We start from the raw sequence: 14,680 nt of genomic DNA, 5'->3' as shown, positions 1-14,680 counted from the left end.
GAAGGACACTAGAGGCTACAGCAAGGAAAGAGCACAGGTAAATGAATAGTTAAGAGCAAAGCCAGCTTTGCATGCAGCAAGCTGTCATCATGGCATGCCAAGGATGGTAGCGCACACCACCCGAACAATCTTGAAAGAATTCAAGGAGAAAAGCAGAAAACCCCAAGCACCAGAACCTACTGGCCAGAGAAAAGCGGCCCAGCAATTATGTATTTTGTTGCATATTCTGGTCATGAAGATCATGAGCAAGAAATGAGGTCAGCTATAGGAGATCTAGGAGATGTTTTTCCAGTGAAGCTCCAAGTCAAAAGATGAAAGATCACTGTAAAATGTACACTAGAAGCAAAGTCCTCATACAAAAACCTGAGCAAATATGCTGAGCAAATGTGATAAGAGCACAAAGCAGACCTACGGATGCTGAAGACCATTTCAAAAGGTATTTTGAGGGTCTGTCACATTACTGCTGTCAGTGACCAGACATGAAAATGCAGAAGTGTGGACAACCTTCAAGGAATTCTATTTTTTGCTCATTTATTTTCTGGACTTCATACATAAACTGCATTCTACCATATGAACTGCTTTAGGGTACAGATGCTCAGGGGAAACAGTGAGGAGACTGTTAATTTGTGCTCATTTGGTGGTTGTGGTGGAAGGAGGAAAGTAAGGAAATATGGGAGTGGGGAGGGGTGTGATAAATGTCACTGTTACAATTTACAGAAATTAAATAGGAGACGAGATTAAAGTGTACTTGATGTCACCAAACATATGACACCTTTAATTGTTCAAGTCAAAAATTCTTTAAAGGCTGGTTTTTAACTTCACCCAAAACATTAAATTACCTGAATAAAATTGCCCTTTTTTTGACAGACTGCCACACGCACCTGCAATAAATCCCTTTGTACAGGTTCTCCAGGCTGCATCCATCCCAGCCTTATCTTATGAACACTATTTGCTAGTTGATGGCCTGGCGTTTGAGCAAATGCATGGTGAACTACATTATAATAGGGAAATTAAATGACACTCATGCTATTTTTACAAAATAGGTATGGTTTAGATGTTAAATTTTCCTAAGAAAGTTACTTGATTTAGGACTTCATGTATTCCAGTATTGAATACTTCTGAATCTTGCATATTTTTGTTATTATTATTTTGAATTACAGATTTGTCAAGTAGATAGTTGTAAGCAGCTTTACAAGTCATCAAGTACTTTATATAACTTCAGAAAAATTGGCAGTTATGCTACTCATTCCAAGCTATTTCAACTAGCAGCTATTTAACCATATACAGCACAATACAAAGCTGCTTATTTTTGTAATGCTATACTATTATTATTTAATGGTTTGAGTGGGAAAGCAGAAGAGTGGTCATTTCCTATATTTTTAGGCAGCTTGAGGATTTCTTACACTTTTTTTTTTTTAAGATATTCTTCTTCCTCAACCATATATTATCTGCCTGCCAAATTTTACAGTCATCATTCTCCCCAAATAATTTTAATGGTATCTAACACTAGGAATCAAAGATGTAGAAACGAGTATTTGGAAGTAAAAATAAAAGTTTACCTGACACATACACAACGGAAGAGCATTCCCAGTGTTATCCACCAACCAGTCTGAGGATGCTATACTTGAAACTGGTGCAATTAAATTAGCTAATAGAGGCCCCAAATGCAAATAATATGCTGAGTATATGCAGCCAAATGTGCTAAAGTACTTCCAAATTTCAGCTACAAATCTGGTGATAGCACTCAATTCTGTTCCTCACAGGCTCACATGCCAACAGTCACAAAGTTAAGGAATGGGAAGACTGTGCAAGATGGACACACACCATGTCTTTTATTTGAATTTGGCCAGCTACGACTCAGCCAGCATTCAGTGAAGCTGAGCTTAAGAAAGCCGGGGGATGGACAAGGGGAAGCCCACCGTCTAAACACCACAACCAGCTCCCAAGGTCCTTCTAGCAGGCATGGATGCAGCCCAGAGAGCCTGTACAAAGGGATTTATTGCAGGTGTGTGCGGCAGTCTGTCAAAAAAAAAAAAAAAAAAAAAGAGCAATTTTAAGGTAGGAAAAGAACTAGTTTGGGATGGTGAGATATTTGGGGATAAGAGAGATGAATTACTACAGGCTCTGGGAAAAGAAAACCTGGTTCCCCAATGAGAATTTTCTGAGTCACTTGGACTTCTCAGCTGTAACCTCTTCTCATACTCACAATCACAGAATCACCAAATCACCAAGGTTGGAAGAGACCTCAAAGATCATCAAGTCCAACCTGTCACCACAGACCTCATGACTAAACCATGGCACCAAGTGCCACATCCAATCCCCTCTTGAACACCTCCAGGGATGGTGACTCCACCACCTCCCTGGGCAGCCCATTCCAATGGCTAATGACTCTCTCTGTAAAGAACTTTCTCCTCACCTCGAGCCTAAACTTCCCCTGGCACAGTTCGACAAGCTTCACATGTCACAAGATTATTTCCTAATAACTTTCTAGATGGGCAAAGGTAAAATGAATTAAACTGGAAAAAAGCCTCACTTAAATAGTTGAAATATAAATTTATATTTATATTTACTTAAATTACAATTTTTTGACAAAATAGGATCAAAATGTGATGATCTCTGCCTAGCAATGTTTATATCTTATCGCCTGCCATTAGGGATGCATCAGGCCATGCTCCATTTGCTAAAGAGCAGCAAATCCATCTTAACAGCAGTAAGATATCAAGACTCCCAAATTATGCAATGCAAAAGGCTCTTCAAATAATTACCTCCTGTATGTTTAGTCAGTTTAAGCAAACAGTTAAGCAAAATTTCCCTTTTGCCCACTTTTGACATTACTCTTCACATTCCAAAACACTACCCTGTCAGTTAGCTCTTTCTGGACAGCAGCCTTCTCAGGAGGTCTGACTCCCTTTTTTCTAGAGCACTGTAAAATTGCACTTCAGTATTGCTGCTAATCAGTTTTTTTCTACCCAGTCTGAGCAGTGTACTACTTCCTTGTGAGCAATGGATGGAAGGTTAGCAACATGCTCTTGCGGCCAAGAAGGCCAATGCCATTCTGGGGTGTAAGGGGTGCGGTCAGTAGGTCAACAGAAGTTTTCCATCCCTTGTATTCTGCCCTGGTGAGACCACATCTGCAATATTGTTTCCAGCTCTGGACCCCTCAGTTAAAGAAGGGCAGGAAACTACTTGAAAGAGCCCAGTGCATAGACACAAAAATGATTAAGGGAGTGGAACATCTTCCTTACAAGGAGAGACTTGGGGAGCTGGGCCTCTTCAGCTTGGAGGAGACTAAAGGGGTGACCTCATTAATGTATGTAAAGGGTGAGTGTCATGAGGATGGAGTCAGGCTCTGCTCAGGGATGCCCCATGACAGAACAAGGGTGGAAATAGAGGTATAGGAAGTTTCATGCAAACACGAGAAATTTTTTTTTTTCCCCTGTGAGGGTGACAGAACACTGGAACAGGCTGCCTAGGGGGGTTGTGGAGTCTCCTTCTCTGGAGACATTCAAAGCCCACCTGGATGCATTCCTGTGTTATCTGGTATAGGTGATCCTGCTCTTGCAGGGGGGTTGGGCTAGATGATCTGTTGAGGTCCCTTTCAAACCTTAACATTCTGTGACTCTGTAATTCACTGGCAACCTAAGTAAAGATGAAAAACTCCTTTACCTTCAAGCCTTTAACCTTTAAAAATCTTATTTTTAAAGCAAAGAAATATTTCCCAAATATCATTTAATGCTCATCAGTATTCCAAGCCTGGCATTGAACCTGGGTGCCCTCTCACTTTTCCCGAGTTTCTTATTCATAGATGAGCCCAAGGCCCAGACATTGAAGTTTATTTCACAACGTAAAAATCTTGATTAACCTTGTCCTAGATTTAAATAAGGTACTCACCCACCCTTTAACCCACTTATAGCTTCTCAACACAAGATGTCTCACTAGAATGAGTCTGGTTTTCCTCTCCAGAAACACTTCCTACACTGTATCATTAAAGCTCCTTAATGTTGCTTTCACAGACTTATGTCTTTTGTTAATGAACAAATCCTCTCTTACATTTGCTTCCCAAGACATTTGATTTAGCAGCATTATTTAATGGCAAATTCCACACTTGTAATTCACCAAAATCTCAGACACTGTCCTAAATGTCATTTCTCAGTTTCTCCAGGTGAACAGTCCTTAAATGCTTTGAGTCACGGGATCTGTAATTTTCTGTTAATTCTTCCTGGAAAAAATCTTAAGTTTGTTTATCTTATTAAATCTCACCTCTTATCAAAACATGCCTGGAGCACAAGCATTGCTGTATTTCAAAGGAATAGAAGATTCTTGCCACAGACTTTATATGACCATTGTATTAATTCAGATAGCATACATCCATTCTGCTGGCATCTAAGAGCAACACTTTCTGCCAGCTTTTTTTCCAGCACTGCCTGTTCATGCATGACATGTGGAACAATTTTCTTCCATCTGCCAGCAGCAGGGATCCTATAATCTGTTGTTGTGCTACTTTCTACAATAACCAGTTTTCCACCTTTGGCATATACAGTTTGATGGCACACCAAATGTATCACTTTATCAGCAGTGCCTGTCTTCTTACAGATGGAAGACACTTACTTACACCAAGAACCAAATGGAAGTCCCAAGACCACCAGCACTGCTCTCCCATTGAAAGGCAGATTTAAAACCCAATTGTTCATATGCCAACCAGCACTAGCTCTGAAGTGGTTTCCTGCTATTCAAAACGGTAAGGAAGTTTCTGGTGCTTTCATTCTTACCACAGCATGCAAAGATAGGTCATGCTTTCTTTTGGCCTTTCACAAATTTTTTTATACACTATTTACTTCAAAGGAGCCTTTTATGGTAGCCTGAACGAATATGCATATAACCAGCATTTTAGAGTGGTTCTGCTCTGCTTCGACTGATCAAGTTCAACCACCTTAGTCTGAGATCCTTGGTGTCATTTACATTTTTTTCCCATAACTCAAAATGATTAATTTTTCTTATAGCAGCAATATAAGTTTGGAGTGCCTCACACACAAAACTTACCTTTTTCCATGTAAAATAGCACTCTTCATTGCAAATCCCTCCATGTGAAGCACAGTCAAACAGAAGGAGCCAAAATGACAGAAGCATATGCTAAAACATGCACTGAAGTCTTGTGCATGGTAAGTAAAGCCTGAGGAAAACATTGTAAGCTCTAGTGCATCCTACGATTTAAGTTTGATTACTCACAGGAACAGATTCCTTGGTACTTCACTCCATTCGTCATTTTTTGGTAGTTTTATTTTTAAATTGACAGCATTTGCACAACACTTCACATGTTTCTACAGTGTCCACAATGACAGGCTTTCAGTTCCAGCTATGGGCGTAGAATAATTACCACTGGTAATAAAGGTAGAAAAGTGTGCTTGTGTGTGTACTTCTCTATTTTGTTAATCATAAGACATTGCCTTGTAATTCTAAAAATATTAAAGATTTATATTTAAATACAAAATGCAGTACACTCATAGCTGACATACCTGCTCCTTGGAAGAAACATAGATTCTTTAATGAAGACTGAACCAGACAGCAGGATATACCAACAGGTACCGATGTCATCAGGGCTGAAAATTTGAGGGGAAAAAAAAAGACAACAGTATAAGACAGTCGATTTACATTACTTATAGCATTATCAAATTCACAATATGAAGAACAAAGCGGGGAAAAAAATACTCAAAATTGTGGAAGAAAGACACAGTTCAATTATTTACAAAACTTCAAACTATTTTAATTTCCACTTGCAAATATAAATTATTAAAATGCCTCATTTCATTTACTTCACTTTTTAAAAAGCACATATCCATTTGATAACAGCACATACCTAATGAAAAACGAAGTGATTAAAATCAAGTCAGGCTACAGTTTATTTGTTGTATTGTATCCTGTCAAATCCATTGCTTTCCTCTTGCTGCAGAGAACTGTAGCATATTTTGCTCTATAAATAAGGCTTCCTTTCCCAATTCTAGCCATCTTCATCATGTATTCAAGACAGAAATTTGCCTTGGCATCCATCTGCCTTCCCACAAGTTAAGAACTTGATACATTTGCAGATGGTAAACCTACATCAGACATTAGCTAACTTTACCTGATGCAACTATACACTGCCCCTTTCGTGCCTCTTCCTGGTACATGAAAAAAATTCCATTAAAAGGGATGAAGTTTCTTTTCCCTTCTCTTCATTCTATAGAGAAACTGGATGAAGACTGTCATCCAGGCCCAGTTTGTTCTACTGCAAGAAACAGCTCTTGCTCCTTGAGCAATACAAAAATCCTTTTCATTCCTCTTTTGTATACTCTTCTTGGACCAGTTCACATAACATTTAGACTCAAAAATAAAGTAGTTTAAGGTTACTAGAAACAGCTGCAATAGAAATCTTGTGCCATTCTGACAGTTAGTACTGAGAATATCAGTACTGCAGTTTTTACCACCCATGCTTCTTCCAAAGAAACTTGTAAATTGGATTCAAGTGCACCATCCTGAAAACCACATTCCTAGTGACACTGAAATGCATATTACTTAACTGATCTGTAGCACCTTCTCCTTTTAAATTATTTCTAAAGTCTTTTGCAATTAGTTCTAACTTGAAGCAAGAACAGCCTGCATCTTTTAATGATTATGACAGCATGGTATTAAAACTCAATGTTAAATTTAAGTAGGCTATGTACATTAGCAGCATGTTCTTCATTTGAAGAAATTCAGTTTAATAAGTACCTACATGGTGTGGTCCTAAAAAAAGGGAGTGCCATTTTCTCAGCACTCACTGTATTATGCTTTCTAGAAGGAAAACTGAAGGTGGGGGGGGGGGAAGGGAACTGGCCTAAAAGGGCAAGCCACCCAATCTAAAAAACATGTATAATATAACCATGAGAGTCAAACATCAGAAACATGGAGAATTAACAGCGGAAACGGAGGACACAGTGACCAAGAACAAAAGAGTTTAACTAAGATGATGAAGCGTATATTTTTTTTCCTACCAGCCTTTGACCTGACCAGTGAAACCGTAACAGTCAGCTGCACTTCAAGTGAGCAAAACCTCTTCAAAATGACAGCCTCAGGAAATACTTCTTTATATTGATAGATAATAGAAAAAGAAGTGATAACACAGCATCAACAATGAATAATTTTGATTTACATAGTTGAAGTGAACCAAGCTTCCTTTTCTCATGCTTGTTTCTCACAGGGGCCTGTATTGCCCTGAAACACATCAGTGTGGGAAACAAAAAAAAAAAATCAATATTGTATATAAATACAGAGAACCAGGTTAAAGAAGATAAACTTGAAATCAATTCCAAAGAAAATACTGTTCTCACAAGCATTAATGTGCACCTAAGACATCTTGAAGCACTTCCCCCTATAGAGTTCTAAGCTGACATGAATACACAACCAGCACTGCTGCTGAACTGCAAGTCTGCTAGTGTTTGTTGTTTATTTTAATAGATGTCATTCTGAATACAAGTAACTTTCACTTACTAGCACAATTGAAAGTTGAAAACAGACATTTTTAGCAATCACTATAGACAGAGTGATTTCCCAAACTGCCAGGAAGTAACTCTATTAGGATGTCAGTGATAGTTTGACTAAGTACAAAAGCGTCGTCTGACAGAAGATAACATCGTCTGGGTTCAGGTTTTATAAAACACAAGTAATCTTATACTTTTACAAAACATCATTTCCAAGGATAAAATAATTGAAGCAAAAATTTAGAAATAAGTATTTAAGCCAAATGAAAATATGTTAATTTTTGCAAATCTACTAATACACAAGTTTTTATTTACCTCCCTTAGGAGTCAAATCACCTATTTCACACAAGTATAGGCTGCAGCCAGACAGTATACTTCTCTGTCTTGAAAGTAACTACAAAAAGCTGAACACAGAACTCCTCAAAGTAATTCCATAGATGTTACCAACTGTTCTGCCTGGAAACTTCAGTTACAATTATACAATAGACTATGAGGACGTCACCAGGCTGTCACAGCTGCTAAGGCTGAACAGTAGACTCAGATATAAGTCTTCGTATTTTCTAGCCTATGACTGTGCACATTTGGTTCGTCTGAGATAATAAACATAAGTACATACAGTGGCAAGAATTTTCAGGTGTCTGTGATGACTGCTGTCAAACATGCTTTAATTTTGTCAAATAAGGCATCACTTCAGTGCAAAATTCAGCACCCGGACATGAAAGCTAAACAGAAGCCTTTGCTGTTCTGAACTACTTCTGGTCACTGGTTTCACAGCTAACTCCCTTGGGACAGCACTTAGAAAAAAGATAACAATATGGGGGTCTCAATAGAAATTGCTTCCACATAATTACTGCTTAATATTCCCTTTACAGAATTTGTGTCTATCCTGAGACCTAAACAGAGGTGTCAACCTCCTTCCAACAGTGAATTGAATGGTCCAGCAAGTCCAGATGCTAGAAGGACCCTTAACAAGTCAAACATCAGCATCCAGAATTATTTTCCAATTCAGAAATATTCTCCAAACTACTTCACAAAGGTTGTGAAATCAACTATTCCTTGGTTGTGAAAGAGGTATTTAGAATTTTCTCCATTGATCATTAACAACATTCCAACCACTTCCAAAGACCTACATTTAAACAGGATACATTCCCATTCCTACAAGCTGTAACATTTTTAAGTATTTCAGTAAAATAACTCTATAACAAACCAAGATGTACCTAACAGGTTACATTTTCATGAATTCATATGCAGTGTTGTAGAAAGTTGAATAAAGAAAGCAAATGTAAAGTAATTCAGAGCAGACATTGTTTATGTTCCTAGCTCGCCACTTGAGAGGAAGAGAAACAATGAAAATCTGACATGTCACAACTGGGATTTCTTTCAGGTATTCAAGTACTACACAAAGAGAAATTAGAGAACATTGTTCTGCAAGCTTACACACAATACAAAACTGTATCAGCAGATTAATGTGTCTGTTTCTCTTTGCTTCTCTGTATGCTGAAAATTATAGGTAGTTTAACTGAATAATCATTGCCAAAATCAGACATTAGTCCTGAAGTCCCTTAGGATTTCAAACAAGTCCAAGTTTAACAATTCTCTCAGGTAGATCTCATTGAAGATCCTGACCAGTAGCACTGTACTGTTGCAACACTCGGAAAATTGAGCTGATTTTTTAATTAACACAAAGTCACAGTTCTTTTCCTTCCTCTTAATCTTTAAATAAGAAAAAGCTAAAATACAGCCAGTAATAAAACTCAGAATTCAGAGCTTCTAATTGTCACTAAACATGCATCTTAAAGTGCATGTTTCAACTGAGGTCTATGATCATCTTTTACTAATAGACACAAGATGAAAACTGGTGTCGTGTCTCCGAGTAGCGAGAGTGGGAAATAAAGAAGAACAAACCACAGGAAAAATGTTTGTTGGCATTCATGAAAACCAATTATCAGATATAGGTTTTTTCTTTATTTTTATTCTTTTCTACTTCTGAAACAAAACTGGTAGAATAAAAACAGAGAATTCAGTCAAACCAGAGATTATTGCAGAGCATCAGTAATGTGTGCCACAAGTTGATTAAACAGGCAATCAATAAATACATTATGCAGTTATACATAGGCAAGCTAATTGACCTAATGTCCTTGAACTCCTGGTATAAAATTTATATAATGAATTAGCCCTTGAGATCAGAAGGTAAATTCAAAGAAAAGAAAAAAAGAAAATCTAGTTTCCTAAATCAGGAAAATTATGACAGAAATCACAAAATAAAAATTATCTTGCATCCAAAAATCCTTTGACGTCGAGACAGACAACTCTGCTACTAAATCTTATACCTTTAATATTTCTCCAAAAGCAAAGCTTTTTATTCTCAAAATTACAACAAAAACATGTTAACTTTTTAGGTAAACATTTATAGTAAAGAAGGTAAAAATTAAAATCTTTTCAAAATCCCCTTAGTCTTCATTAAAAGAAGTTTCAAAATCAAGTCAAACATAACACAGAGATCCCATACTGGATACGTAAAGCCAACAGACTGTAACATTGACAACTGACACTATTAAGAAGCCTTGATTCAGCATTTGCTTGCACAGAGCTGACTGCCATGTCCTTGAATGTATGTTTTAATGATACACATTGCCTAAGAAATTCCCCACAGAAAATGTATCCACCACACAACAGCTGAATTCAGGTTCCTGATTTACTGCAGTGCAGGTCTGGCAGTATCCCAACACTACTCTGGCAACTGGCCGACTATCAGAAGGAGCAATACACCTTTACAAATACTTTAAGAGGAAGTGGGGGGTGGGGTGGGGGGTGGTGGAAAGAGAGACAAGCCCTGCTGCAGCAGTTCTTTACATTATTAAAACTAGTACTGCATGACTTTCACAGATACCCATGCATGCACGAGTGTATGTATTGCCTGCAGAGGTCTACCTGAAAAATCATACACCAACCTAGAACAAGTGCTTTGAACAGACATATTCCAAGTTTACCGCATATTCAAAGCAGCTTACATAATTTTCAAAGCATCTCATCTTTCCCCAATACCAAGGGAAAAATCTTTTACAGGGGCTCTCTGAAGACAAGTCTATTCCATAAACAAGGACAGTAAATACAAACATGTGATGCAGGCCTCTACAAAGAGATGCATCCCATCCAGAGACCAGAAATTCTGGTTAACAGTAAAGTATCAAAGAGCATAAGAAAATAATTTTGTGGGTAACTTGGAATATCACTAGCTTGATGCTCACACTCCTATAGCAATTCTTTTCTGTAGTGTTTTAGGTCTTCAATTATTCAAGATACAAACCTATATAGATCTATTTCTCACCTGTCCTTGCACAGAACTACTGTAACATTAATTACATAGACCTACAGCTGCAAATAAATGCATGGCTTAGCCACGGAGCTAAGGCATACCCAAACTACATCCAAAATCCCCGTTTGATTTTGTGCCATGCATGTGTTCTGGAACAGATGACAGTGCCTGGGACAAGCATCCTTCTGGGGAAGCTCAGCAAGTTCCCAGTCAATCGCTGCCCCAAGTGCATCTTCCAAGCACCTTCACGTAGCCCTCTAACACAACTTGTCCCGCAGCTACACAAAGCCAATACCCTCCAGCATTCTTCAGACATTCCACTCAACCTCATGAAAGACATTAACATTCTCATCTACGCAACCAAAAAAGTCACACTCCTTATTGTCTTTCCAGATTTCATTCTTTTCAGGCTTTGACAGCCAGGCCAAACCATTGCATGACTAGCCCAAAGCAAATGTATTTGGGTCTTTGTGCCCTGCTGTGGTGACGTGACTCACAACCTGGCTAAGACTGGACAATGATATTACTACTACTAGACCTGGGAATTTAGTTCAAAACAAGGAAGTATCAAAGATGACCAGTTGAAATTACATATCTTCATTCTTTTTGCAGCCCCCTCTTCTTCTCGTCCCCTTTTCTCACTCCATCCCTATCTCCTTCCCCCATATAAGCACTATAATCTTAATACAAACAGATTGTTTTTCTTTCCACATTCATGACAGGTGAAGAATGAGGAAAAAAGCAAGACAAATATTGTACAAATACAAGCATTACACACCCTGCCTACCATAGCCAGTAATTTCAAGCTGAAGATATGGCTAATTCTCATGTTAGCCATAGACATTCTCTGTAGTAATAACCTGGTTTTACAAGTACCATTTTTTCCTGCTGATCCAATGTCTTCAGGAAAAAAAAAGGAAGCTTAAAAACATACAAAGACTTCCTTACAGAAAGCATAAACCAACCACCATACAGATAGAAATATTAAACAGCAGAGCTGAAAACCCACATAGAGCCCCTGTATGACTAAAGGGGGGAAATAGGTGGTGTTTTTATTAGAAAAATATTAATGTATTTATTTACTTATATGCAGAAGAGTCACCACCAAAGATTCCTCCCTGCCATCACAGCAAACATGTACGATTAGATTTGAAAACCTTGATTCACCTGTCAAGAGGCATACACATCCTTTTCAAAGAAAATGCTAATTAAAAACTATCTGCTGGAAAAGTCAAGAACTACTGTTATGCTGATATGGAAAACAGGAACTATTTTTAAATTTCAACTACTGATAAATTATATGTCAAGTGACCAGGTTAAATGTTTGGGTTTGTGGGGGTTGGTTTGGTTGGGTTTGCGTTTGGGTTCTGTGTGGTTTTGTTTTGGGTTTGGGAGGGTTTTGTTTGGTTGCTTTGTTGGTTTTTTTTAACAGAACATTTAAAGTAGATTGGAATAGAGGCATCAGGCAAAAAAATTTTAAAGGATCAGGTACGTGTGCCAAGTAAACCTCAACTCTGAAATTTCGTCTTGCAGGTTTTAAGCCCTTTTATCATTAATTTCCCATTACATGAAAGTAGTAGGATAACTGAAAATGAAGAATAACTCAAGCTGAACTGCCACTTTTAATAACCCAGTTGTCATATAAACAGTGAGATGGCTGTAGGGTTTGAGAATTTGCCACTACCGTGTACACTTGTGGATAGTGAAGTAAACGCAGATAAGATACACCAATTTTAAACAACATGCTCCACTACTATTTTTTATGACCAAAGGGATAATCTATGGAGATATTAAGAAAATTAACTTCACAAAAATGGAGAATAAAAATCCCACTGTATTTCTACCAAGTGTGGGTAATTACTTTCAGCAATGCATACATGCAAAGAAATTGACTTTTTTTTTTAAATACAGGTGACAGTGCAGATATGACCAAATTTTTCACAGTGAAAGAGCTTTGATCAAATAAACAGAGCAATTGTGTTAGTTTTCATGTTCGCATTTAGGTAGAAAGATTTAGCTTATCCATATAGAGACACAATGAAGTTGTACCTCAGGGAGGTCACACACAGGTGAATGAATGGCTCCAAAAGCTGCAGCTATTTTAATGGCTATTTCCAACGAACAAAGATTTCAGTGCAAGTCATATCATCACCAGGGGAGAGAAGGGAGGGAAGGTGTAACTTAAGAGTTCAAATTTAATGCTTGCTAAAACCTTAGCCTTCATGACCAAAATAAGTGCTTCAACTGATACATTTTGGCGTATTCAATAAAAGGTGACCACATTATATGCTCCTAGCTTATTTCTTATAGCTCATAATTGAATGGATTGATTCTAACCTGGATATCACATTATTTGTTTCCTGTAGTATTCCATTCTTTCCTAAACATGTACATTAAAAATTTGGAATTGTTTTGGTTTGGGTTTTTTGTTGGTTTTGGTTGGTTTGTTGTTTGTTTGTAGGGTTGTTTTGTTGTTTGTTTGTAGGGTTGTTTTGTTGTTGGTTGGGGTTGGGGGTTTTTGGTTGTGTTTTTTGTTTGGGTTTTGGGATTTATTTTTTTGTGGGGGACTCATTTATTTGTTTTAATTTTTATTTTAGAAGAATGCATCTTCAATACATATGCTGAATTTGTGAAACAAAAACAAACAAAGATTCCTCCAAGTTCATCATCCTAACAATAGACCACTTTCAGTGCAGGTTCCATGGGATTTTCTTACCAAGCAGATCTTAAACCATTCATGAAATTCAAGCATTAAGCTACAACTCAAAGTAACAGAACATCTACTTCTGGCTTTAAAATATCGACATTTTTATGAAAAAAAATTTTTAAAAAAATAAATTCATTATTAGCTTTCAGATTTTGCCCATTCAACATTGTCAGAGAAATACCAGCAAAGTGTAGAGATATATTAGTATCTCTAAACAGAAATTGCCAAAATGCCCATTAAATCTACTGAACATCAAGAAGTGAGTCAGTAGGAATGACAGGCAACCAACCAAGGTGAAGAGGAAGTCACATGAAAGGAGTGACAAAGGAAATCAATGCAAAAAGAATTGCAAATAAAGCACTACAAGTTAACCCAGATTTCATAATTCTCTGCTTGTGCACTGTATTTTATCAGGCACATGCTTCCTAGTAACTTTTGCCTGCCTTGAGTGTACACATAACTAGCAGCCTTAATTCATTCAGCATAGAATTCAAGCTTAAATAGTTAGAATGAGTTCTACTGGTTGTAAACAAATCACCAGCACTATGGTCGCTAGCAAATTAGTCTCCAAAATGAATAAAGATTGTATTGGTCCAATTAAAATTATCTATCCACCTATAGATTTTGACCTTGTGCATGTCCCATACATAGCTGATTACTGGGTTTGATTAGACATCAATTTTGCTGCATGGTCAAAGAAAGCCTAGCATTAAAGTTTGTACAATCACATCTTCCTCCTGATGGTCAATATAGGAAAAATTGCACATGTGAAAGAAGCCATACAAGCTGCATTCTTCATCTGCTTAAACATTCAACCCAGAAAAATCTTTAAAGTCTAATTTTAGGGGCAGTAGCTGAAAATTTGATAAATCCTTTGCTTCAATGAGTTGTTTGCATAAACCAAGCAACAGCAACCCTCAGATGTCTAAATTTGAATTGACATTAGATCACATCCCTCCTAATTATAAGCTGTATTAAATATGTCAATTTGGCACCTCTGGCACAAAAAGCTGAGCTCTGCTACTTTGACAAAATTGAAGTAAGACTATATGACAACTTACTATAATTTGAGAAAAACCCACATCCCCTAATTCCACATAATCTCACTGGTTACAAAAATGAATACAACACGTCACCAAGCAAGAGTCACTATTAGCTCCCTCA

At 37.5% G+C, this 14,680-nt stretch overlaps 1 protein-coding gene across 2 annotated transcripts in view; it reads right to left on the bottom strand.

Annotated features, from left to right (window-relative positions):
• Positions 1 to 14,680, bottom strand: part of RAPGEF2 (Rap guanine nucleotide exchange factor 2) — a 168,545-nt gene that overhangs the window by 95,816 nt on the left and 58,049 nt on the right. For both annotated transcript variants that reach the window (XM_054165731.1, XM_054165732.1), the window contains exon 4: positions 5,514 to 5,597. In XM_054165731.1, the coding sequence (XP_054021706.1) occupies positions 5,514 to 5,597 (84 nt within the window). The remainder of the gene's footprint in view (positions 1 to 5,513; positions 5,598 to 14,680) is intronic.

Source organism: Dryobates pubescens, chromosome 1 (genome assembly GCF_014839835.1).
Source record: "Dryobates pubescens isolate bDryPub1 chromosome 1, bDryPub1.pri, whole genome shotgun sequence".
Classification (NCBI taxonomy): domain Eukaryota; kingdom Metazoa; phylum Chordata; class Aves; order Piciformes; family Picidae; genus Dryobates; species Dryobates pubescens.
The sequence above is the reverse complement of the archived record's forward strand: the minus strand, read 5'-3'. Positions and strand labels throughout refer to the sequence as shown.